Source organism: Geotrypetes seraphini, chromosome 1, assembly GCF_902459505.1.
Source record: "Geotrypetes seraphini chromosome 1, aGeoSer1.1, whole genome shotgun sequence".
Classification (NCBI taxonomy): Eukaryota; Metazoa; Chordata; class Amphibia; order Gymnophiona; family Dermophiidae; genus Geotrypetes; species Geotrypetes seraphini.
The window spans coordinates 340,213,547-340,240,835 of NC_047084.1; the positions used below are offsets into that span (position 1 = coordinate 340,213,547).

The following is a 27,289-nucleotide window of genomic DNA, read 5'->3' on the forward strand; positions in this document are numbered from 1 at the left end:
GCTGCAATTTCCCTAACCGTTCCTCGTATGGGAGCTCTTTGAGTCCCGAGATCATCCTGGTGGCCATTCTCTGGACCGATTCCAGTCTCAGCACATCCTTGCGGTAATGCGGCCTCCAGAATTGCACACAGTACTCCAGGTGCGGCCTCACCATGGATCTATACAGTGGCATAATGACTTCAGGTTTACGGCTGACGAAACTCCTGCGTATGCAACCTATGATTTGCCTTGCTTTGGATAAAGCTTGCTCCACTTGGTTTGCAGACTTCATGTCTTCCCTGACAATCACCCCTAAGTCTCTTTCTGCTTCAGTTCTTGTCAGAATCTCGCCATTTAGGGTGTAAATCTTGTATGGATTCTGGCTTCCTAGGTGCATGACTTTGCATTTTTTGGCATTGAAGCTGAGTTGCCAGGACCTAGACCAGTGCTCCAGCAGAAGTAAGTCATGCACCATATCGTCTGCCATTGCTTTTTTGTCTGTTGTGCTTTTGCTCACCACATTGCTCAGTTTGGCATCATCGGCGAACAATGTTATTCTACCTCGGAGCCCTTCTGTCAAGTCTCTTATATAGATGTTAAACAAGATCGGGCCCAGGACGGAGCCTTGTGGCACTCCACTTATCACCTCTGACATTTCGGAGGGGGTGCCATTCACCACCACCCTCTGAAGCCTACCCCCAAGCCAGTTCCCAACCCATTTGGTTAATGTGTCGCCCAAACCTAAAGAACTCATCTTGCTCAGCAACCTGCGGTGTGGCACGCTATCAAATGCTTTGCTGAAATCCAGGTAGACGATGTCCAGGGACTCACCAACATCCAGCTTCCTTGTCACCCAGTCAAAGAAGCTGATCAGATTGGATTGGCAGGATCTCCCCTTAGTGAATCCATGTTGGCGGGGATCCTGTAGATTCTCCTCGTCCATGATCCTATCCAATTGGCGTTTGATTAGGGTTTCCATTAGTTTGCTCACTATTGAAGTGAGACTCACTGGTCTGTAGTTTGCCATCTCTATCCTGGAGCCTTTCTTGTGTAGTGGAATGACGTTAGCCGTCTTCCAGTCCATCGGGACGTTACCTGTACTAAGGGAGAGATTGAAGAGCGCGGATAGCGGTTCCGCCAAGACATCACCCAACTCCCTGAGTACCCTAGGGTGTAGGTTGTCAGGCCCCATTGCCTTGTTGACCTTGATTTTTGACAGCTCGCAGTAGACGCTGCTGGGTGTAAATTTGAAATTACTAAACGGGTCTACTGATTTAATCCTTGTCTGTGGTTGAGGGCCGATTCTCGGCGCCTCGCGGGTGAAGACTGAACAGAAGTATTCATTTAACAGTTGGGCTTTTTCCGAGTCTGTTTCTACATAGTCTCCGTCTGGTTTTCTGAGTCGTACTATCCCGCCCGAGTTCTTTTTCCTGTCACTGATATACCTGAAGAAAGATTTATCTCCCTTCTGGATGTTCTTTGCTAGAGACTCCTCCATGCGGAATTTGGCCTCCCTGACTGCTGCTTTGACGGCTCTTGACTTGGTCAGATAATCTTCTCTGGAGTCCTGTGTCCCTGATTGTTTGTAAGAGATGAATGCTTTTTTCTTCTCTTTGATGAGGTCCGAGATCTCCGTAGAGAACCACTGTGGCTTGTTGTTCCTACTCCGTTTGCTTACTGATTTAACATAGCGGTTGGTTGCTTCCTGTATGGTGGTTTTCAAAGTTGACTACATTTCCTCCACGCTGTCGGTGTCTGCTTGGATTTGTAGCGCCTGGTGAACGAAGTCTCCCATGTCTTGGAAGTTTGTGTCCTTGAACTTGAGAACCTTGGTCAGTGTGGTAGATTTCGTGAAACCTTTCCTGAGATTGAACCATATCATATTGTGGTCACTTGAGGCCAAAGTTTCACCCACCGAGACCTCTGTGATACTTTCTCCATTGGTAAGTACCAGGTCCAAAATTGCCTGATCCCTTGTTGGCTCAAATACCAGTTGCCTGAGTCCTGCTCCATGCAAAGAGTTTAATAGCTTCCTGCTGCTGCCAGAAGCAGAGGAAAGCGTGACCCAATCCACATCGGGCATGTTGAAGTCACCTACCAATACTGTGTCCCCCCACAAGGTGATATTCTCTATATCTCCGATTAATTCCATATCTAGGTCTTCTTGATGTCTTGGGGGTCTGTATACTACGCCAAGATACAGGCATTTGTCCTTCCCTCTGGCCAAATTTACCCAAAGGGATTCCCCAGTGTACTGTACATCTGTGATTCTGGTGACCTTAATGTCATCTTTAGTATATAATGCTACCCCACCTCCCATTTTGCCCTCCCTGGCCCTATCCAACTAATTCATCCCATTAACTTGGATAACCTTAACGACATCTCCAATATCAATCAAAACCTGGAAAAAATAGGTGAATGGCTTAACACTAATATGTTATCACTTAACATCAATAAAACCAAAGCTATGGTTTTTCCAATTAAGAAAGGGTCTTCTCTGATCTCCCCAATTAAATTTAATTCTGTTCCAGTACAATTAGTCAAATCAATTAAACTTTTAGGAATTACTCTAGATGAGAACCTCAACTTTCACGACCACATAAGCACAGTAGTTCAAAAATATTTTTATCGTCGCCAGATGATTTGTCCTCTAGCTAACCTCCTTGATAATTCTGCTTTAAATATTCTTATTCATTCTTTGGTTATCTCTTGCCTGGACTATGGTAACTCATTATACCATGGTATTACAAAAAAAGAGATTAGACATCTACAGATAATCCAAAATACTGCGGTTAAGATCATATTTAAGGCCAATAAATGCGACCATGTCACTCCCCTCTTGATCAAAACCCATTGGCTCCCCATCGCTCACTTATAAAACATTACTGCTAACATTTAAAACAAGAAAAACAGGACAGCCGGAATTTATTAACAAACTTTTGATCCCATATGCCTCCTCACGTACCCTCCGATCCTCCAATCAAAATCTATTAGTAGTTCTATCACTCAGACACATCAATACAAGGAGAAATTCTTTCTTTTCGGTTGTTGCTCCCTCCCTTTGGAATTCAGTGCCTAACCATTTGAGAGAGACAACATCCATGGAGAAATTTAAATCTTTTCTTAAAACATTCCTTTTTAAAGACGCATTCCAAGTTTGATTGTCCTTTTAAGGATTTTACAAACTTACTTTCAGCCCACTTAAGTTGGACTGCTACATGTTACCCTTACCTTTTGTATTTGCCTATACCTCTTTCTTTCCTTTATTTATATTGTAGTTCTCCCTTTGTTTCACTATGTCCTTTTGTCTTATTTGTCCAGTTTTCATTGATGATGTCTTTGTTATTATTTGTACCACTCCCCTGATTTTATTGTATAACCAACTTGAAACTGTTGATAAGGCGGTGTAACAAATTTTAAATAAACTTGGAAACTTATTGGGTCATATGTATGGTTAGCTAGCTGGGCCTCTCCTTGTGGAGCCTACAGGGTTCCCCACTTTCACTTATTTGATGTCTATATGTCTTTCTTTGATTTAGGTTTCTTTTCTCTGGATAAGAAGTTTTATTGTTACACAAGACAACATGCGAGCCAGTCTCAACTTATATCTCAGTGACTGAGCATTCCATGCTACCGATCCCAGGGCAAGCAGTGGCTTTCCTCCCATAATGTCCTCCCATAATGTCCATAATCTGTTTCAATTGCAGATTATGGACATTTCCTCCAAAGAACTTGTCCAAACCCTTTTAAACCCATTTACATTCACCATTGTTACCACATCCTCTGGCAACACATTCTAGTGCTTAACTATTCTAGAACAATTATTTCTTCCTATTGGCTTTAAAAGAATTACGGTCGCTCTTAGCACGCGAATTCTGTGAACTTCGACACCCTCCCCCCCCCCCCCCCACTTCCTCGCACTGTTGCCAGACCGGAGCTCGCGCCTGGGCGGGGAGGGGGGAGGAGCCGTCGCAGTGACACGCTCCGGGAGGGGAGAGCGGGGCAGCGCTCTGACAGCCCCGGGCATGGAGCTCCAGGAGAGCGCAGAAGGCACTGCCCCCGGGGAGGCTCCCGCCTGCGGCTCTCCGGTCTTTCTCTACCCCGGAGCCCGGCGGCGCCCGCAGCAGCGAAGGGACGAGAGACAACGGCTTCCCAGCGACTCCGAGCCCCTGCAACTCCTCCCGAGCCCACCGCCGGCCGACGCACGTGAGTGCCACAAGCAGGGCAGGGCAGGGCATCTCGGGGAGGGGGGTAACGGGAGAGGCGGAGTAGCGTCGGGGGGGAAGCCTCCGGGTTCCGGCGGGCCCACAAGTCGACGCCCCCTCCGGCCGTTCCACAGTGCGGGACGTCACGAGACGCGCTCGTCGGGGCGGAGGAGGAGGAGCTCGCGCGCGCGTTCCGAGGGTTGGAGGCAGGTGGTGGGATATGTGTTCTTTGGATTTTATGGGTCTGCCCTGTTTCAGGCGCATACGATAGTGTGATTATACTCACGGGGGAGGGGTTAAAAATATATATTGAGAGCGAGGATAAGGTTTGGAACTAGAGCTGCCCCTAGATCAGGGGCGTCCGATGTGCTTTGTGTTGTGGGTTTTTTGTTTTTTTTAAAAAAACAGTGGGTTCAAAAGTCTCTGTGTGTGCAGGCCTCGTGAGTGTTGTACTCTGTTAAAGCTTAATTTGGACTCAAACGCTGTGAACCCTGTTCTAAAACTGTGACTTCATATCTACCATAGTGCGTCAGTGCTTGCAAACGTTTATGCTTTCTAGCACATTAGATGTAAATTCGCTTGGGGGTTTTTTTTTTTTGCTAAAAATCTCGTAAGGGGCCTGGACACACTTGCACTACAGGGGTGCTGAAAAGTTCTTAGCCCAACCAACTTCCTAAATTTTGAGCGTTAGTTTGCTACTGGGTCTAAAAAGAATGTTATTGTGTTTTGTGAAGTTAATCGTAATGCAATGTTTTACTATTGTTTCAAATCATTGAATAATAAAAAGTGTGGAACTCCAAGCCATCATAAAGTTCCTGTTCCTGCAGAAGAAAACTCCAAAGAAAATCTATGAATGTATGATGCAAACACTGAGGAAGATTCTCAAAACTTATCATTCATTTAACAGTGGTCGCTAAATTAGCTCCAGTCAGTTTAGCAGGGTAGTACTTTACCTACTGATTTATCAGAATGGCTCACCATGATATTTTCCGAGCAAATGTAGTACAACGAGGTCATTAATATTAAAATTGTAATAAATGGAAACATTAATATTTAAAAGAGCACTCTGGGCATTGCTGGGTGATTCCCTAACCTCGTTGTGCCCCATTTACAGGCAAATTTTCCGGCAAGGTCTGAGCTGTTGTAGCCTTACTTTCTGATCAGATACTGAGCGCTGATTGACTCAGGCACTGACAGGAAAGTAAGGCTTGACAGCTCAGATCGCCCCCCAAATGGAAGATCGGCAGGAGGGATGCCTACTCCCATCACCGCTGGGGTATCCCGACACCCGCGGCAGGAGAGAAGCCCACTCACACCATCAGCCACCCTCCGACAAGCTCCCGACACCTGCAGTAGGAGGGATGCCCACTCTTTCCCACCATCAGACACCCCCTGACAAGCTCCTGACACCTGCGACAGGAGGGGTGCCCACCTCCTCCCACCGATGGCCACTCTCTTGACACCCCCAACAAACTCCGGACACCTACAGCTCTTATGCTGAGAATGGCCCATAAAATAAAAATCGCTTCCACTATGACCACTACATCGACATGCCGGATTTTACTGGCGAGTTTGAGAATCTTCCTCTGAGTAACAAATGTGCAAATTTTAAGCGTGGATATTTCGAGACCAAAGATGCAGCAAGGTCTAGGAAGCCTCAAATGGTGTCCATGACCTGATTTTAGCAGATGGGCAAAATATTGGCTAAAAGAATTGCTGAGCCAATACAGATACCCAGGGAATGTGTTGGGTGTATAATCCACAAGAAGCTGGGTATGCAAAAGATGTCAGTCAAGTAGGTGCCCAAATGTTTGAATGCTGATGAGATGACGTCAAGTGGACACTTTCAAGTTGATTTTGCAGCTTTTTCAGCGAGTAGGTGCCAATTTTTTGGAATGACCAGTTACTGTTGATTAAACATAGTTACATCATTTGATCCTGAGATAAAACAGTCCATGCAATGGCGATGCTCAGGTTCTCCAAGGCCAAGGAAATTCAAGACTGAAAAGTCGGCAGGAAAGGTCATGGCCACAGTGTTTTGGGCTCAGGAAAGTGTTATAATGACTATCTTCCAAAAGGCCAAACAGTTAATGCAGAATACTACTGTAACTTGCTATGCTGATGAAAGGAGGCATTGAAAGAAAAAAGGAGAGGGAAGCTGAGTTCTCTTTTTGTAAGACAATCCACCTGATGGATGTTCTGTTGCAGTTGGAGTTTCAGTGTATAGACCAGTGTCTCGCAAACTGTGTGCTGTGAGAGATTCCAGAATTTGTTTAAAATTTCCTTTAAAAGAAATAATTTATAAAATAAATATACACTAAAATAGATGACGGGTATGCAATGTATGCAAGAGTTTGTCACTGCTGGTGCATTGCCCCCCCCCCCCCCGCGTATCTCTGTAAATGTTTTCCAATGTGAGCAGCACCTTCCACCTGCTGCTTGAGCCAGCCTCGACTCCCTTCTGACATCACTTCCTGTCACGGGACCAGGATGTGACATCAGAAAGAAACCGAGGGCTGCGCAAGCAGCAGGTGGAAGATGCTGCTCACCCTGGCAAACATTTACAGAGGTATAATTTCAATTATGATAAAGTGATTTTTATTGGAACAGACAATAAACACAGGTACCAAGATTCAGCCATACAAGCAGTGCTCCAAATAGAACAGTTTTGTACAAACTAATCCCCCCCACCTCCGTATAATTTCAATTATAATGCGCCATGAATAATATTTGCTCTATTTAGTGTACCTGAGCTAAAAAAGTTTGCGAGACACTAGCCTAGACCAGTGGTAGGCAAACTCATTAGTCAAAAGAGCCAAAGATCAGCAGTACAATGATTAAAATTTTTTTTGAGAGCCAAATTTCTTTTCAAGAACCATGTTTTTAGGAGTTGGTTTAAATTAGCTACTAACATTAAATAAAACCAACTATCATAAAAATAATAATAATCTTATTTATTGACAAAAATATATTTTTCTACCTTTTGTCGTTTCTGCTTTAATCATCTTGTCTTCAATCCCTTCTTTCTAGCCAGCATCTCTCCTCTCTCTGTCTTCCATGCAGCATTAGCCCCTTCCATGTCTGCCCTCTCTCTCTGCCCCTGCCATCCACTGCCCTCTCCCTGTTCCACATGGCATCTTCCTTTTTTCTGTGCTCCTTCCATAAACTGTCTATCTTGTGCCCCTTCTCTCCTTTGTACACGATTCATTTCAGCTCTGCCACCTCTCCAATTTTCTCTGTCACCACCCTCTCCCCTATGCTCTGGCATCTCTCTCTTCTCCTTTCCTTCCCACCCCACGGTCTGGCATATGTCTCCATCCCTTCCCTGATTCCCTGGCATCTGTCTCTTTTCCTTTCATCTCTCCCTCCCCATCCATGCTCTGACATCTTCTTCCTTTTCCCTTTGTCTAGCATACCTTCCTCCTTCCCTCCATGTCTTGGCATATCTCCCTCCCTCTCTTCCCCCACGCCCTGTCATCTCTTCCTCCCTGGCATCTCTTCCTCCCTCCCTCTCTTCCCTCCATGCCCTGGCATCTCTTCCTCCCTCCCTTCCCTCCAAGCCCTGGCATCTCCTTTCATTCATTCCTTTTCCTCCAGTTGGGTGTAGCAATTTTCTCCCCCTCTGCTCTCTTTCCTCCTGTCACACCATCCTCGGTCGGCAGTGCAACCCCTAAGCGGGTGCTCCAAGGCCTGGCGTCATGAACTTCTTCAGGCAGCAGCAGCAGCATTCACAATTTGCTGCTGTTGCCGGCTTCGGGCCTTCTCTGTAGTGTCCTGCTTTCATGGAAAAAGGAAGTAGGCTGGACTCAGCAGAGAGGAAGGCCCGAAGCCGGCAACAGCATCTAATTGTAAACGCTGTGGCTGCCCGAAGAGTTAAATATGTTAGGCCTTGGAGCACCCAGGGCAGACCGCTTCTCTCCCTCTGGGGCCCCTCTGCGAGACGACCGACAAAACTCCCTACAGCACTCGTCAGCAGCCGCAGCACTCTAAACAGGCTGCTTTGCAGTTTGTGGCCTTCTGCAAGCAATTCTCTCTGCCGCGTCACTGATGATGTCATCAGTGATGCGGCAAAAGGAATCACGGTGGGAGGGTCAATGGGGAGGGCCCAGAATGATAATGCTTGGGGGAGGCCTGGGACAATGACGCTGGGGGGGGGGGGGGGGCGGGATGAGGACTGCTGCAATCCAGCCCTGATGGCAGCCGTTTTCAAACTGCTGGCGGCTGCCTTGAAGCTTTCCCTCTACGGCGATCTGCCCTGTCAGAAATGGGAAGTTGCGGCAGAGGAAAACTTTGGGGCAGCCGCCAGCAGCTTGTGAGAACAGCTGCTGTGTTGGGGCCCTTCTGTAAAGGAAAATTTTGGCTACTGGCAGAGCCACACTCAAGTGGCTAAAGAGCTGTATGCGGCTCGTGAGCCGCAGTTTGCTGACCACTGGCCTAGACCATCCACCTACTCACCAGATCTTGCGCCATCTGACTGTTTTCTGTTTCCAAACCTTAAAAAGAGTTTGAAAGAGTGACAGTTTTCAAATGATTTGGAGGTGATTGCAGTGCGGAGTAGTATTTCAGTGAACAGACATCAGAGTATTTTTTGGAAGGGTTACAAAAACTTTAGAAATGATGTGCCAAGTATGTTGAACTTAGGGGTGAATATGTGGAATAACTTGTAAGTTTCATGGCTCCATGTCATTCCCTTCTTGGTTGGGCTAAGAACTCGTATTCATACATTTAAAATTTAATCTTCTATTCTGCGTCGCACATACCTAAGCAGGCTCAAGGCGACTTACAAAGAGAAGTGAGAGGAGCGGAGAGAGGCAGGGAGTGAAGGGGAGGAGAAATGAGGGAACATTTGGGCAGGGGAAGATGTGAGATGTTCAAGTGTCAAAGAGGTAGGTTTTCAGTTTTTCCTGGAATGTGGTGTAGTTGGGTTCCGTTCTGGTCATTCCAGGTTTTCACTCCTAGGAAGGTAAGCATGGAGTGAAAAATTTTGCTTGTAATGGAGATTCTTTGTTGAAGGAAGGTTTAGTAGTATCCTTTTAAGGGTTCTGTGGGAGGTAGACCATGCCTTTGAGAAGAGTTGGATGAGTGGAGCTGCTGAGTTTCCGTGAATTATTTGGTATATGATGCATGAAGTTTTAAATTTTATTCGTGATGGGATGGGTAACCAGTGTAGTTGCTTGATGAAGGCTGATATCGAGTCGTATTTTTTCAGGTTGAAAATTAGTCTTACAGCTGTGTTTTGTATGAGTTTACATTTTATGGATCAGTGCGGTGTTGATGCCAATGTAGACAGAGTTACAGTAGTCCAGGATCATCAACTACAATCGGAGCAAAGTGATGCTGATGAGTCTTAGTTGCCTCATGGTGTAGAGGGACTTTTTCCGGATATTAGAGATTTGAGCTTCTATGGTTAGTGTAGAATCAAGAATGCAGCCTAGGATTTTGGAGGTTTTATCGACAGTGAGGGTGTGGTCGATTGGAGAGTGATGCTTGTCGGTGCTGTCTGTTGGGCTGTGTGGAAATATAACGTTTTGGTTTGGTTTAGTTTTAGCTTGTTGATTGTTGCCCAATTTTGGATTCTTTCAATATTGATTGAGACTTTGTTGATGATATCTTGATTGGTTGTTGGTTGAGGGGATGAGGAACAGAATGTCATCTGCGTAGGACATTATGCTTTCATCATCAAATTTGATGTTTCCGAGAGAACTCATAAAGAGGTTAAACAGGATGGGGGAAAGACAACTTTGAGCCTTCTCCCTGCATACTATTAGCTATAGCAGGTATAAATATGCATGAAAGAGATGTAATGGAGGCAGTATATGGAAATCAATGCTATGCAAATTCATTGTGGATATCCTGAAAATGTGACTGACAAGGGGATACTCCAGGACCAATTTTGGAAATACTGAACTATAGCACTACTAAAATGTACACAACACTAACCATGACACAGTTCCTACCTCATACTGCTTAATCTACTCAGGAGATTAGGGTGAAAAACAGATTCTCTCGGGGTTGGGAAGCCACAGCCCAGGCCCAGATACACTAAAGTCAGCGATTGTTTTTTACTGGTTTAGCGACAATCAGATTTGCTGACCCGATGCACAACACAGCTCACCATGTGGCTTTCTGTACGATTGCTCATTCTCTGATCCGGCCATGCAAATAAAGTAATTAATATTGAAATGCCATGTAAACTAGTCGAGTGATTGATGCTCTTAACATCGCTTTGACATCTTAACATCGCTCTTAACATCGCACAAAAAAAAGGTATCACTTTTAGAGATCCGAAAAAAGCTATTATTCAAGACCAGTCGCTTACGTGTCTTGCCAGTAGTTCAGCCCTGAAATGAATATAATATTTATAACATTGATACCATACATACAGTTTATACAATAGGGATGTTATGCATGTGTTATATGTGTGTTGTGAGCATGTGTGTGGAAGGCATGTCTTATGTGTGCCCGTTAACAGCATAAAATATAAAAGAGAGGGCAGCGAAAAGATGGGGGGCCAATGATAGAAGGCTAAAATTTTTGTTCTTCATGATTAAAATATGTACAAGCTGGGCAGAACTTTATACAGCACCACCCTTATTTATGCCCCGCATTTGTGCAGTCTGCTGCTACCTCTCCGCAAAGCATCTAGGGATTGCCCTCGCTGTACTATTTAAAAGCGCATGAAATACCAGCGTTTTTTAACCGCATGTGCTTGTGCTCCATCCAGTGGTCAGCATTATGGACGGCGATTGTAGGCTCTGATTTATGCAGGCAACCCTTTCCCTGGGAAGAAGAGGAAATGGTGATGGTGATCGAAGGAGGGAGGACCACTTGCCAAGGAGGAGTCTGACGTAGCAAATCTGGGGCATGCGTACATTGCTGCTGTATCAACTGGACCATTCTGTGTATGTGTGCAAGTCGCTCTCACAGTGATTGATTGGACGGGATCGAACAGAGATTACAGCGAACCTCCGTGAAAATCATTTGCATGCAAACTTGTTTGAGCATCGTTTGCTGTTTCGGAATTGGCCAAAAAATTGGCCCACAACAATCCATACGGTCTTACTGACCGTGTTAAGTACATCTAGCTCCCAATCAGGTTTTCTGGATTTCCCCAATGAATATGCATGAGATCTATTTGCATGCAATGGAGGTAGCATGTGCAAATAGATCTTCTGCATATTCATTGGGGAAAACCTGACAAGGCTGCAGCTCTCAAGGACCGAGGTTGCCCACCCCTGCTCCAGATCATAGGAGTTAACTTTTCAAATTGATTGGAGGTTCTAAACCCAATGGAAATTACACCTTTGTAGACAAAGTCAAAGTGTTTATGCCAGTGTTGGTCAAAGTATTTGAGTATAAATACAAATAAATGTATATTATTTACTTTAGTGAATTTGAGTAAAAAGATGTTCATCATAATTGCAAGCAAGTTATGTATATGCTAATTGTGCGGAGAATTGCTGGTAAAGGGGGGAGAGGAACTGTGCTTGGTGCTTGTTAGAAGAGCAATCGCTAGGAACAGCCTGTCTCCTGTCAGGCTAGCTGCTGTCCCTGTCCCGCTGAGCCACAGGACTTCCTGAAGCTGTTTCAGAGACCCCCTTGTAGCTCAGCTGCTGTCGACTGAGCTGGCAGGGGAAGCCATTAGTGGCTTCAAGGAGTCATGTAGTTCATTGTTTCTCAACTTCTTCAAGCCAAGTACCCCCTCAGTCTAACAAATATCAACTGAGTACCCCCTAATAATAGTACTAATTATAATTCAATTTCTTCCATCCATCTTTCATATACACACAATATAATCTTATTAATACATAATAGTAACCACAAAATTAAAAAAAACAACCAAAGTACACTGTATGCAGAGAAAATGTTAATTATATTTGGGGGGGGGGTTTTCAAAGAAGTCAAGGTAGAGGACTTTAAAAATATACAATGTCATCTCAGTAACAACTATAGAAAAACAGAAAAATATAGTGCAAAATATAGATAGTAGATATAAATTCTCAAAACGGACACATTTTGATCACTAAATTGAAAATAAAATCATTTTTCCTACCTTTGTTGGCTGGTGATTTCATGAGTCTCTGGTTGCACTTCCTTCTGACTGTGCATCCAATGTTTCTTTCTTTCTGCCTCTTGCATGCGTCCTCTACTCTGGACCTCATTCTCTTCCCCAACCAACATCTCTCTCTCTGTCCCTCCATGAGTCCAACATTTCTCCCTCTCTCATCCCCCAGATTATATGCAGCATTTTTCATCACTGCCCACCAGCCCCATGCCCATTTCTCATTCTATCACCCCTTTCTAGCACCATGCCACATCTCTCCCTCCATCACTATGTCCAATATTCCTTTCCCTTGCATCTCTTCAATCTGCCTCTCTGTTCCCTCTCCACCAACATATCCAACATTTCTTCCTCTCACCCTTCTCTACCCCATGCATCTCTACCTCGCTCTATGCTCAATTTTCCTCTCTTCCTTTCCCCATGTGCCACCATCTCTTTCCCTCTCACTCACACACTCATGCCCAACAATTCTCCCTTTCTATTCCCTCCCTCCTATGTCCCAAGTTAGTGCCCCCTTCCTCCCTCCCTTCTGTGTCCCATGTTCATTCCACCTCCCTTCCTTCTGAGTCGAGTTCGTGCCCCCTCCCTGCCTTCCAGCCATTGTCCCAGAATCATGCCTTTCCAATGCCCTAATGTGCTCCTTCCAGCCCCTCCTTTCTCCCTTTGTCCCAGAAAGACCGTGTTCCCTTACTTGTTAGAGCTGCATTCGATCCATCTGCCTTCAGCGGCTTGTTGGGATACGCAGCCGGCAGCAATTCACACACACACAGCTGACCCGCAAGCCTTTTTGCAGATGATACCAAGATTTGTAACAGAGTAGACACCGTAGAGGGAGTGGAAAATATGAAAAAGGATCTGCAAAAGTTAGAGGAATGGTCTAATGCCTGGCAACTAAAAATTCAATGCAAAGAAATGCAGAGTAATGCATTTGGGGATTAATAATAGGAAGGAACCGTATATGCTGGGAGGAGAGAAGCTGATATGCACGGACGGGGAGAGGGACCTTGGGGTGATAGTGTCCGAAGATCTAAAGGCGAAAAAACAGTGTGACAAGGCAGTGGCTGCTGCCAGAAGGATTCTGGGCTGTATAAAGAGAGGCGTAGTCAGTAGAAGGAAGAAGGTGTTGATGCCCCTGTACAGGTCATTGGTGAGGCCCCACTTGGAGTATTGTGTTCAGTTTTGGAGACCGTATCTGGCGAAAGACGTAAGAAGACTTGAGGCGGTCCAGAGGAGGGCGACGAAAATGATGGGAGGCTTGCGCCAGAAGACGTATGAGGAGAGACTGGAAGCCCTGAATATGTATACCCTAGAGGAAAGGAGAGACAGGGGAGATATGATTCAGACGTTCAAATACTTAAAGGGTATTAACGTAGAACAAAATCTTTTCCAGAGAAAGGAAAATGGTAAAACCAGAGGACATAATTTGAGGTTGAGGGGTGGTAGATTCAGGGGCAATGTTAGGAAATTCTACTTTACGGAGAGGGTGGTGGATGCCTGGAATGCGCTCCCGAGAGAGGTGGTGGAGAGTAAAACTGTGACTGAGTTCAAAGAAGCGTGGGATGAACACAGAAGATTTAGAATCAGAAAATAATATTTTTTTTTTTTTTAGTCACGGTTTGTTTATTAAGATTTTAAGTTTACAAAGCATGGTAAAGAACAAACATACATAATGAACATCTGGAAACATGCTGATCAGAGTACAAGTAACACTAAAAGGTACACAGTAAATAAGATTGCATAACAATAAATTCCACGGGACAACAAATGCATATCCCAGATTTAGGCTAGAAAAACCTCCTAACAGCAAATATAAGCATGAAAAAGGCAATGATACAAAAGAGAGGAGAAAAAAGGGAAGAGAAATAGAAGGAAAGAAAAAGAGATAGATAAGAGTGGTCAGATCAGGAGGAAGAGATAGAGTGCAAGTAAGATTTCAACAGTGACCATTTCACCTGAAAGGAAGAAAATCTATCAAAAGATTTAGCTAAATAAGCTTCAGTTCTGTAAGTGAGGCATACAAGATTCCACCATTGAGAGTAGGAGGCCTTGGATAGGTCCTTCCAGCAGGTAAGTAAGATTTTTAAGGCCAAGGAGAGTAAAGGATCAGACAAAAATTCGGGTCAGAAATCAGAGTGGATACCTCAAAGGATTTCAGTAGGAGCATCTGGTAGGTTAAGGGTATATTGATATGAAAGATGGAACAAATGGTGTCCCAGGTAGAGGTCCAGTATGAAATAATTGCTGGACAGGAAAAGAGAAGGTGTTTGAGGGAACCTATGTCAGATTGACAAGTCCAGCAGAGGTCTGAATAAGAGGCATTAATTTTATGTGATTTGACTGGGGTCCACATTGCTCTAGAAACATAGAAACATAGAAACATAGAAACATAGAAACATAGAAGATGACGGCAGAAAAGGGCTATAGCCCATCAAGTCTGCCCACCGTACTGTCCCTTCCTCTTAAGTCTATACCCAGTGACTATTTAGTCAGATTGACTCTCTTATGAATCCCCTCTTTCCTCCTCTGACCCTCGTAGGGATCCCACATATGTATCCCATTTATTCTTGAAGTCCAACACGCTATTGGCCTCGATCACCTGCGCTGGAAGCTCATTCCAACGGTCAACCACTCTTTCTGTGAAGAAGTACTTCCTTATGTCGCCACGAAATTTCCCGCCCCTGAGTTTGAGCGGATGCCCTCTGGTGGCAGAAGGTCCTCTGAGAATGAAGATATCATCTTCCACCTCGATACGTCCTGTGATGTATTTAAACGTCTCAATCATGTCTCCTCTCTCCCTACGTTCCTCTAGAGTGTAAAGCTGTAGTTTGTTTAGTCTCTCCTCATATGAGAGACCTTTGAGACCCAAGATCCTCCTGGTGGCCATCCGTTGAACCGACTCGATTCTGAGCACATCTTTACGGTAATGAGGTCTCCAGAATTGTACACAGTATTCCAGATGAGGTCTCACCATGGTTCTGTACAATGGCATTATGACTTCAGGCTTCTTGCTGACAAAGCTTCTACTGATACATCCCAACATTTGCCTTGCTTTAGATGAAGCCCTCTCCACTTGATTGGCAGTTTTCATGTCTGCACTGATGATTACTCCTAGGTCTCGTTCCGCCGAAGTACTAGTTAAAGTTTCCCCATTCAAGGTGTATTTTCTGCATGGATTACCGTTACCGAGGTGCATAACCTTACATTTCCCAGCGTTGAAGCTCAGTTGCCAGGTCGAGGACCATCTTTCCAATGTAAGCAGGTCCTGTGTCATACTATCCTGTAAATTACATTCACTTACTGTATTGCATAGTTTAGCATCATCGGCGAATAATGTTATTTTACCCTGAAGCCCCTGAGTCAGATCTCCTATGAATATGTTGAAAAGGAGTGGGCCCAGGACTGAACCCTGCGGTACTCCGCTGGTCACCTCTGATGTTTTAGAGAGGGTACCGTTAACCATTACCCTTTGAAGTCTTCCGCTTAGCCAATCCTTGACCCAAGTAGTGAGTGTTTCTCCTAACCCCATCGATTTCATTTTGTTCAACAGCCTGCGGTGTGGGACGCTATCAAATGCTTTACTGAAATCCAGGTACACGATGTCCATAGACTCTCCCAAGTCTAGCTTCCTTGTCACCCAGTCAAAGAAGCTGATGAGATTGGATTGGCAGGACCTACCCTTGGTGAATCCATGTTGATTGGGATCCTGTAGATTTCCCTCATACAGGATCGTGTCTATTTTGCGTTTAATTAAAGTTTCCATGAGTTTACACACTATTGATGTGAGACTCACCGGTCTGTAATTCGCAGCCTCTGCCCTGCAACCCTTTTTGTGCAGAGGAATGACGTTGGCTGTTTTCCAATCCAAGGGTACTCTCCCTCGCTCTATGTAGTAGGAAGACCATGTGTTGGAGATTTGAAGCTGAGCGGGAAGTGTGGAAGGTAGAGTGATAAACATGGGACCAGGCTTCCTCTGAGATGGAGATCCCAAGGTCCATCTCCCAGGGAGTCTGTAAAGCGGATAGTGATATAGGAAGTAGAGACTTGATAAGTTTGTAAAAGTGTGAAGCGGTGTGGCCTAGGGCTAGAAATTGTCGAGAGAAGGTATATAAGGAGGGAGCCGAGCGAAAAGATACAGGGAAGAGGCCAGATTTTTTAAGTGATGATCTTAGCTGAAGCCATTGATAGAAGTGGGAAGCGTGGATAGAAAAAGATTCCATTAAATCGTTAAATGTGAAAAAGGTTCCGTTAGGGTGACTTATCGAACCCAAGTCCCAAATGTCATGATTAAACCAATGGGGCCAGGAGACAGGTTTTTTATCAATGGTGATGTGCTTATTATACCACAAGGGACAATAGGAGGAGAGATGCCAGGGGATATCAAGGCGGGAGTCGAGTTCAGTGAGGACTTTATGAGTTATCGAGAGAATAGGATTTTTGAGGTGATCTAGGAAGCTCGCAGTGCCCATCAGGCGGAGAAGGGGAAGAGGTTTCACAAGGGACGTTTCTAAACGTAACCAGTTGGGTATGTCCGACAAGGAAGGAGAGGAGAACCACTCTGCTCCCTGTCTTAATAGAAAGGCTTTATGATAACAGTAGAGATCTGGAAAGTTGACACCGCCCTGGTGTGTGGGGGCTTTCAGCTTACAAAGCGCAATTCTATGAGGTTTGTCATGCCAGAGGAATCTCGCCATCTTGGATTCCAGCTGTTTGTATAGAGAAGGTGGAAAAAGGAGGGGAAACATATTGAAGATGTATGTGAGTTTTGGTACCACCATCATTTTTAAAGTGTCTAATCGGCCCCACCATGAGAGCTGTAAGGGAGACCAGGAAGAGAGAATGGAGGAGAGCTGAGTGAAGAGTTTGGAAGAGATTAGTTGTATAGTCGAGCGGATGTCTCTACCAAATGTGAGTCCTAAGTATTTAATCCCGTCTGAAACCCAGGAAAAAGGCTGAGAGGAGATAGTAAAAGGGAGACAGGAATCGTTTAAGGGCATAATTTCAGTTTTGTCCCAGTTAATTTTGTATCCGGAGATCAAGGAAAAAGAAGAAATTAACTTTATCAAGGAGGACAAGGAGGGTTCAGGATCTGAAAGATATAGCAAGATGTCGTCTGCATAGGCAGAGATCTTGAATTCAATACCTGCTATTGAGATACCCTTTATGGTGGATGAGGTTCTAATGGCTACAAGGAGGGGTTCCAAGGCTAAATTAAATAAGAGGGGGGATATAGGACAGCCTTGACGGGTCCCTCTGTGTAGAGTAAAGGAGGAGGAAGCTTCGTCGTTCACAATCAGTTTAGCAGTGGGACTATTGTAAAGAAGAGATAACATATGAACGAAAGGAGGAGGAATACCAAATTTAGATAAAACAGTAAACAGATAGTTCCACTCCACTCTATCGAACGCTTTTTCAGCATCAAGTGAGACAATGGCTTTAGGGCTAGTGTCCGACAGAGTGGAGTGGAGTACATGGCATAATAATCTAGTATTATCCGCTCCATAGCGACCCTTCATAAAGCCCACCTGATCCCTATGGATCAGATGAGGCATAACTTTTTCTAATCGGAATACCAAGAGTTTAGCAAAAATTTTGTAGTCCAGGTTTAGGAGTGAAATTGGTCGATAGTTCTTCACAAGTTGAGGGTCTCTGTTTGGTTTCGGTATAACAATGATGTTTGCTTCTAGGAACCGACGGAGTCCATAAGGGTTAGACAGTAAGTTCTGGAAGTAAGAAAGCAGGTGTGGAGATAGAAGATCTGAGAGTGTCTTGAAAAATTCTGAGGTTAAGCCGTCTGGACCCGGAGCTTTGGCTGAGGGCAAAGAGGAGATGGCACGAAGGACTTCCTCAGAGGAAAGTGGTTGTTGAAGAGACTGCTGTTGGGATTCGGACAGAGTGGGCAGATTCAGTGAGCGAAGAAAGTCTGGAATAGAGTTGGCAGACGAGGAGGTTTCAGATGAGTAGAGATCTTCATAAAAGGTTTGGAATTCTTTTAGAATGTCCTTGGTAGAGGTGTGAAGGAGGCCAGTAAAGGATTTAATATGAGTGACCCTGTGTTTGGAGTGCTTGCCTTTAAGGAATGTAGCCAGTAGACGACCAGATTTGTTGGCAGAGGAGTAATATGTAGCAGATCGGCGAAAGATGGAAGCTGAGGCAAGCGAGCTGAAGATTTCATTATATTGAAATTTAATGCACAAAAGCTATGTCCATTAAAAAATAAAAGCTGCTCTCCCTGCCCTGGTGAACTACAGCACAGGGTACATGGGCCACTTGTTGGAGATATGCGGAATGGCTGCCGAAGAATATTCCCTGCCCGCCTGTCCAAAGCTGCGCTGCCGCTGGCAGGGATCTCTTCTTGCTGCCTGCTTCACCCACTGAAGTTGCTGCGGGAGATCCCTGTCCCCCTCCCTTCCTCCCGAAGTAGACCCACAGAGCTTCCCTCCGATGTCAGAGTTGAAGTTAGAGGATAGCCTTCCGGATCACCGGGGGAGGGAGGGGGTGGAGTGGGGAGAGGTTCCCAATTACCTCTTGCCGCACTCACTCCTTCAGCATTCAGTGACTTGTTGGGCTCTGGTAGAAACCCGTTTACAAAGTATGTATTCTTCCCAATTAATATTTCCAAATTAATAGTCTTTTTGCTTATTTGTAAATGGGTTTCTACCAGAGCCTTTAATTCAGTAGCATAATTAAATGAAATATCTATTTCTGTAGTTTATAGGGACGGGCGGGGATGGAGGGGATTCCTCGCGGGGACGGGTGGGGACGGAGGGATTCCTCGCGGGGACGGGTGGAACTTTGGCGGGGACGGGTGGGATTTCTGTCCCCGCGCAATTTAAATATGCACCTTTCTTCCTCCATCCCATGCACCTTTCTTCCTCCATCCCATAACACACACAGCCTGGTGGTGATGATTATCAGATTGATTCATGAATATATAATAATGTTATGAGTGTGCACCTCTTCCTTCCCATCCTCCTTAGCATGTCACATATAGCATGTTACATTACACAAAGTCTGTGTAATGTAACATGCTGAGGAGGATGGGAAGGAAGAGGTGCACACTCATAACATCATTATATATTCATCCATAGCTGCATGTTAATGATGTGCTCATATGCACTTATTTATCATCATAATATATACATCATCATTAACATGCAGCTGTGGATGTGTAAGGTATGCTGAGGAGGATGGATGGGAAGGAAGGAAGGTGCACATATCAACATATCGTACATTTTTAACATGCATGATGCAGCTATAGGCAAGCTGAGGAGGATGGGTTCATACAAATGTGTATGTTTAGATATGCGCTCAGATGTGTATGTTTAGATATGCGCTCAGATGTGTATGTTTAGATATGCGCTCACATATACGGTCAGATATGCATGTTCAGATATGCGCTCAGATGTGTATGTTTAGATATGCGGTCAGATATATATGTTCAGATATGTGCTCGGTCAGATATGTAAGGGCTAGCAGACACATTAATTATTTTGTCAGATCAATCAGTTCTGATCAATTAAATAATCGATTGTAAATCATTTTGTACATTTTTATTAATCCGTTTGATCAATATCGATCGGAATTCTTTTTCTGTTCGATGGTATCTGATTAGAGCAGCTAATCCTGCAACAGAGACCTCCAGTGCAATTGTGATCTACTTCTGGCCTACAAAGGTCAAAAGAAATCCTTAACTGAGATTTTACATTCAAAAGTGAATTATAGCTACTAGCACTATTATTTATTAGTTATTTATTATGCAGATGTTTGTTAGTTTGTTATTAGTTCAGTATTAGACATATGTTAGTTTAGAATAGATAGGTATAGATTAGTTTAGTTTAGGTTAGGTTAGGGCCCTGCTGAAAGAGTCTACCTTGACGTGGTTGCAGGCTTGCAAATCTTTTGGTCAAAGAGAAAAGTATGTGTGTATTTGGCCCATGGAAGAAGGGGGGGTCGGGGTGGAAGGGGTGCGTGGGGGGCCCAATAGGATTTCTCAGTAAGGGGCCCAGAAATTTCTTATGGCGGCCCTGCTCTCCAACACCAGATCTAGCATCTTTGTCCCTCCCTGCTTATTTCTCTGCTGACCCTCTTCCCATCATCAATCTATCTACTTTCTCATTCCTGTCTTTCCCTTCCCCTCCTCGAATCTCTCTGCCAGCTGTTTCCTTCATTTTTTCCTTCTCCCTTCCCTCCTCCTCCTGTCCAGCAGTAACTCTCTTCCCTTCCCTTTCCCTCCTCCCCTCCCAGCAGCATCTCTCCTTCTCCCTCTCTCCAGGTCCAGTAGCAGCTGCCCCTTTTTTCCCCCTTGTCCAGCAGCTTCTCAGACTCCTTTCCCTCCTTCCCTCCCAGCAGCATCTCTCCTTCTTCCCTCCAGGTCCAGTAGCAGCTGTCCCTTTTTTTTTCCTTGTCCACCAGCTTCCCAGCCTCCAACAGTGGCTTTCTCCCCTCCCAGCAAGCTCTCCGTACTTGCCAGTGCAGCGATTCACCAAGGCAGGGTCCTTTGATGGGTCGCACCGCCTCTGAGGAAAGATGAAGTTGCATCATCAGAGGCGGTCGTGATTCAGCAAAAGCCCCAAGGCTGCCTTAGTGAATCGCTGCGCTGGTAAGTACCGAGAGCTCCTGGAAAGGGAGAAAGCCACTTTTGGAGGCTCCCCTTGATCTCGCCGGCCCTGCTCGGACCAGCAGGAAATTGCATCTCGTCGATCTCGCTGGCCCTGTGCGGACCAGCAGGAATTTTCTGTGGACCGGCACCGGTCCACGGACCGGCAGTTGAAGAACATTGCTCTAGCTCAGGGGTGCCCACACTTTTTGGGCTTGCGAGCTACTTTTTAAATGACCAAGTCACAATGATCTACCAACAATAAAATTTTAAAAAAACACAACGCACACTGTACGCATAGAAAATGTTAATCATCATTCCTATTCCAGGGTTTTCAAAGAGGTCAAAGCAGATGACTCTATGCACTGTCACCTCAGTAACAACCATACAAAAGTAGACAAATACCCACCCCCTCCCTTTTTACTAAACCACGTTAGCAGTTTTTAGTGCAGGGAGCTGCGCTGAATGCCCAGCGCTGCTCTCGACACTCCTAGGCTCCCTGCGCTAAAAACCTCTATTGTGGTTTAGTAAAAGGGGACCATAGTGTAAAATATAGACAGCAGATATAAATTCAGACACATTTTGATCACAAAATTTAAAATAAAATCATTTTCCCTACCTTGTCTGGTGATTTCATGAGTCTCTGGTTGCACTTTCTTCTTCTGACTGTGCATACAATCTTTCTTCCCTTCTTTTAGCCTGTATGCTTCTTCTCCTCCAGACCTCATTTCTTCCCCCCAACTTTTCCTTCCTCTTCCCTGCCCTTTCTTTCTCTCTGCCTCCCTTTCATTTTTTTCTGTTTCTCTTCTTTCCTTCTGTCTCCCTGCCTGCCCTTTTTCTTTCTTTCTCCCTGCCCTCCCCCAAGCCACTGCCACTGCCATTGCCATCGGGGACCAGGACCCAAACGCCACCAATAACAGGCCCCAAGCTCTCCCTGCTTCGGCCAACCAGCATTCCTCTCCCTGACGTCAATTCTGCCATCGGGAAGAGGAAGGCTGATCAGCCCAAGATCGCGATCGACCTATTAGGGGAAATGCTGCCGGGTCCTGCCTTCGCGGAAACAGAAAGTAGGCAGGACCCGGCAGGAAGAAGAACAAATGCTTGTCTCCCGCATTAGCCCGTAGCGAACGCTTGCTTCAGGGCTCTCAACATGTGCGCGCCGGCTTCCCTTCTCCCCTCCCCCCCCGGACATAACTTCCGGTTTCGGAGGGAAGAGAAGAGAAGCCGGCACGCACATGTTGAGAGCCCTGAAGCTAGCGTTCGCTACGGGCTAATGCGGGAGACAAGCATTTGTTCTTCTTCCTGCTGGGTCCTGCCTACTTTCTGTTTCCGCGAAGGCAGGACCCGGTTTTTTGTTCAGCAGCGGCAGATGACAGCTGGGCGGATCGCCCAGCTAAAAGGCCCTAGGGAGAAAGAAAACTGGAGAGGAAGGCTGATCGGCCCGTAGATCAGGACGGCAACACGAGTCTATCACAGAGCCCGGGATAGGCTCCGCGATCGACTCGCGTTGCCTTCCTGAGCTACTGGTCGATCGCGATCGACGCGTTGGGCACCCCTGCTCTAGCTCATTGTGGCTTATTTTTAACTTGATTTGTCTTTACCCTGTTCCCCTCCCATGCCATAAGAACATAAAAATAGCCATACTGGGTCAGACCAATGATCTGTCTAGCTCAGTATCCTGTTTCTACAGTGGTCAATTCAGGTCGAAGTACTTGGCAGAAGCCCAAATAGTAGCAACATTCCATGCTACTGATCTCCCAGGGCAAGCAGTGGCTTCCCCCATGATTGTCTCAATGGTAGACTATGGATTTTTACTCCTGGAACCTATCAACCTTTTTTAAAACCAGATATACTAACCACCATTACCATATCCTCAACAACTTCCCGAGCTTAACTATTCATTGAGTGAAAAAAAACTTTCCTTCTATTTGTTTTAAAGGTATTTCCTTGTAACTTAATTGAGTGTCCCCTAGTATTTGTAATTTTTAAAAGAGTAAAAAATTGATTCACTTTTAGCCTGTTCTACACCACTCAGGATTTTATAGACCTCAATCATATCTCCCCTCAGTCGTCTCTTTTCCAAGCTATGTTGGTTATATCCTCAGTATTATAATTTGGCCTCTTCCTAGTTTTCTCTAGAGCAGGAATAGGCAATTCCAGTCCTCAAGAGCCACAGGCAGGTCAGGTTTTAAGGATATCCACAATAAATATGCATGAGATTAGATTCGCATATCACGAAGGCAGTGCATGCAAATCCATCTCATATATTCATTGTGGATATCCTGAAAAACTGACCTGCCTGTGGCTCTTGAGGACCGGAATTGCCTACTCCTGCTCTAGAGCAACAGGAGCTTCCTCCATTGGTTCTTCTGTCATATCATCTGAATTAGAGAATGACACGGGGAAAAAAAATCTGTCCCCGTTACTGTCCCTTCACCACCCCGTCACCGTCACCGCCATCCCCTTCCCCTTCACCACCCCATCACCATCACTGCCATCCCATTCACCGCCCCCGCAGCATCTATATAAGCCTCAGTAAGCAATATTTAGCTTATTCCTTCCTTATAAATCAAAGTTCTGGCTGCTGAACTAGAGAAAGAGATGTTCAGCTGGCAGGGCTTTGTTTATAAATTTTTATCAACACAACTAATATACTACTTTATCCTAAAGCAAAAAATAAATAAATAAATAGAATGTTTTTTTCTACCTTTGTTGTCTGGTTTCTGCTTTCCTCATCTTCTCATTCAATTCCTTCCATCCACTGTGTGTCTTCCATTTGCTGTTACTGTGCCTCTCCCTTCACCCCCCCAATTGGTCTAGCACCCATCTTCTTCCCTCCGTTCCCCCATAGTCTGGCATCTGTTTTCTTCCCTTCCAGTGTCTTCTCCCCACTCTGTCTTCCACATTTCCCTTCAGGGTCTGTTCCTCTCCACCCTCCTTCAATGTCTGTTCTATTCCTTTCCACCACTAGTTTAAAATCGACTTATCAAACAAGGGCAATACAATATAGTAGTTCTAAAGAACGCTAGATGTAGTCTGCATTCGTTCCGCTCCTCGTTATTAAATAAATAGATCCTCAGCAGGGCCACCACGTACTCAATTAATTTTCATAGTGTGTGGCTTTATGCTCTGAATCGTCACTGGATCGTTTCTTTTTCAAAAAAATTTTCAATATTGTCTCGTTGGGGCCTTTGCACGCTAAATGCTAAGAAGCCCATTTTATACTTGTGGGCTTCTCAGCATTTAGCGCAGGGGTGTCAAAGTCCCTCCTCGAGGGTCGCAATCCAGTCGGGTTTTCAAGATTTCCCCAATGAATATGCTAATAGATTTCATGCATATTCATTGGGGAAATCCTGAAAACCCGACTGGACTGCAGCCCTCGAGGAGGGACTTTGACACTCCTGATTTAGCGTGAGCAAAATCTGTTAGCACACCTTAGTAAAAAGGCCCCTAAATAAAATGCAGTTCAAGTCAGCCATAGATAGTCAGCAAAGCAGTCAACAAGCATCACATCCAAAATTAAAAATACATAAGTAGCCCCATTTAAACTGACAACATATTTTTCACAGTTTCTACAGGTAATGAGAACACCTGTAAACAACAAAGAAACATTCACAAACCTTCAAAAAAACAAAAAGCAAACCCCCCCCCCACAAAACCCCACAGGTGAGTGGAAAATCTGTAACCTTGACTATAACTGGGGGGGGGGGGGAGGGGGTGTGGAAATCATTTATTCAAAAGCCACATTTAAATCTCAAAAACTTTCATTTGCTGCCCCAACATGATGCTATTCACATCTGCAAAGAAGTCCCACATGGCCAAAGGGCGGAAGCCCGGCCCGAGCCACTTCGCCACAGCTGAGGAAGCCACAGAGGTCGGCGCTGATTTCACGAGACCGAGCCCGGGAGCTCCGCATGAGGCGGCGGTCCCCCCACCCCAAATTAGGCATTTCCCTTTACCTCACTCCAGTATGAAATGAACCCGAAACGCCCGTCTTCGCTTCGGCTCACGGCAACCGCGGGCACCGGCAAAACAGGAAACCGGGCGAAAAAGAAAGCCGTCAAACTGCATATAAGGTGAGGTGGAGGGAGGGAACTGGCTGAACGCTGCGATCGGGCAGGTGGGGGCTGCTGGACCGCGCGATCCTTGATTGCCTCACTGAGGGGACAAGACCATTCACTGCTCCAAGGGGCGGTGAATGGCCTTGTCCCCGTCCCCGCAGCAACTACTATTTTTCTTTCCCCCGTTTCAGCGGGTTACCCGTGGCTACTCGCGGGTAACAACCACCGTGTCATTCTCTAATCTGAATTTTCCTGTTCCATTTCAAGCACAGATCTCTCCATCATCTCTTACTTTTCTGCTGTTCTCTTTTTCACTCTTTATTCTCTACTTTTCTTCATCCTTCCTTTTTGCCTGCCTTTCATTCTGTAGTTGTTGTCTTCTGGTCTCAGGGAGGTAGACTGGCCCAATTTGATGAGGTCCAGTACTTCCATCTTTGACCTTTTATAAAGGCTAACAGTCACAGAAATCTTCTCTCTGCTGCAGTCACAAAGTATGTGTATGCCACTGACACAGGCAGAATTGTATCCCACATCAGTACAACTCTTTATTTCACACTTGCAGATAAGTATGTCCATCAGTGTGTCAAGCTTCTCCATAAATCTGTCTCTTTCCTCCAGTCTTGCTCTAATAGTATTTCAGCTTTACTTTAATCCTAACTTGGCTGTTTATAACAGGGACACTGAATTTTGAATTTGCTCTGTACCACTAAGTAAGTAATCCAGTCATTATTAGGTCATTGAACAGTTCATCATTGTTGTAATTTTATCTCTCTTCATCACTGATATTTCTCAAATACAACTTATATTTAATGAGATCCCTGATTGATGGTAATTCAGCTACTGTGAGGTTTGGTGGCAGCCATTCAGGGAGCAGCGCAGGGCCAGGAGCTCGAAAAGCTCGCTTCTGTGTGCCGGCCCGGGTGCACTGCTGGCTGCTGGCCGTGAGATCAGAAGGAGGGGGTTCAGCATCGGGCAGGCAGGCGGAACGCTCGCTCCTTCTCATACACCACTGGACCACCAGGGAAAAGGTATGTGGGGGAAGGGGGTGGTAAAAAAATTGTTAGTATCGGACAGGAGACGGGAGGGATCCCTCCTGTCCTAGCCTAATGGCAGGCCTGCAGCAAGTCCAGGAGGGTCTCGGGTGGTCACAGGTGGTATCGGGTGGTCTCATCCCATTTTTGGGCCATTTTTTTTGGCCCCAAAATTTCGTCTTGTATTCAATCTCTTTTTGTGAACAGACTAATTTGCAGAGTTGTTTCATCAAAATTGGGAATTATCTCTTCTTATCTCTTGGGATACACTACACAGATACACACAGTCCCTTCCCCATGAAGCTTACAATCTAATCAAGACCCATGGATGAGCAAAAGAGGTTTCAAGTAACTTTACAGGAAACATGGTCAAAATTGTCATTTTCGATGAGCATTTAGGCTAGTCTAACATAAATTCTAGTGCAATAGGCACATCATTCTTGAATATTTGGTTAGTCAATCCCTTCCCACAAGATTCTGTGTAGTGAACCTCATCAGGCATTTTTTCACTCCGCCTTCTTTCACGCTGGGCTGTCCTATAACTCCTCAGTTTGTCTCTCTATCCGTGGGATAGTAGAAGTTTTTCTGTTCTGCTCATGTTTAGTTTTCTTATAAATTGTTTTTTTAAAAATCCGATCATGAGGCTTTTCGGTGATGCAGAAGCTCCTAGCTTTAGGAAATCTCTGGCTTTGGTAGAGCTCAGACTCTATCAGAAGTCTATAGCCAAGGGTAGAACAAAGAAAAGACCAAATGAGTATATGGAGCAAAAAGAAATGCAAAAACAGGAGCTTCTGTCAATTGTGCTGCTCTATGCCTAGAAGTTTGAATGTTGTTTAGGTGGGTGGAGATCCACCTACCGGTTCTCGGCAATAGCAGAATTGCTCAGCCAGAAGATCCCAGATCCCAGAGAATGGGTGCTTTCTCTAGAGGTGTTTGACTGTATTGTGAGTTGGTGGGTGCATTGGAAGTTTGATTTGTTGGTGGTGACCCACATGAAGATGGTGTTTTGTTTTTTTTTTTTTTTGTCGGTTCTTGTCTGGCGGGGCTTGGGCTCAGGCCCTGCTGCCGACTCTCGTTTGGCTGCGGCCGTTTTTTTTTTCTATGTCCCAGCCTGTTATGGGCTTCAAAAGGTGTAGCCAGTGTAACCAGGCAATTTCACTCACCGACCCACACCGCTGATGTATTAAGTGCTTGGAACCTGAACATTTTCCTGAGTCTTGCCCGCGCTGTGCTACCCTTCAAAAAAGAGCTCTCCGTAGACGTCGTGTACAGATCCAGCAGCTCTTTGGTTCCATGGAGCCGTCTGCAGAAATGGCCTTGACCTCGGTGGTGGCCTTGGTGGCCAAGTCCTCGAC

General features: G+C 45.3%; 1 protein-coding gene across 1 annotated transcript in view; it reads left to right on the forward strand.

Moving 5' to 3' along the window:
- The first annotated feature begins 3,935 nt into the window (after positions 1-3,935).
- Positions 3,936-27,289, forward strand: part of RUFY3 (RUN and FYVE domain containing 3) — a 222,601-nt gene continuing 199,247 nt past the window's right edge. Inside the window, exon 1 of the mRNA XM_033960982.1 lies at positions 3,936-4,185. Within this exon, the coding sequence (XP_033816873.1) occupies positions 4,005-4,185 (181 nt within the window). The 5' untranslated portion in view covers positions 3,936-4,004. The remainder of the gene's footprint in view (positions 4,186-27,289) is intronic.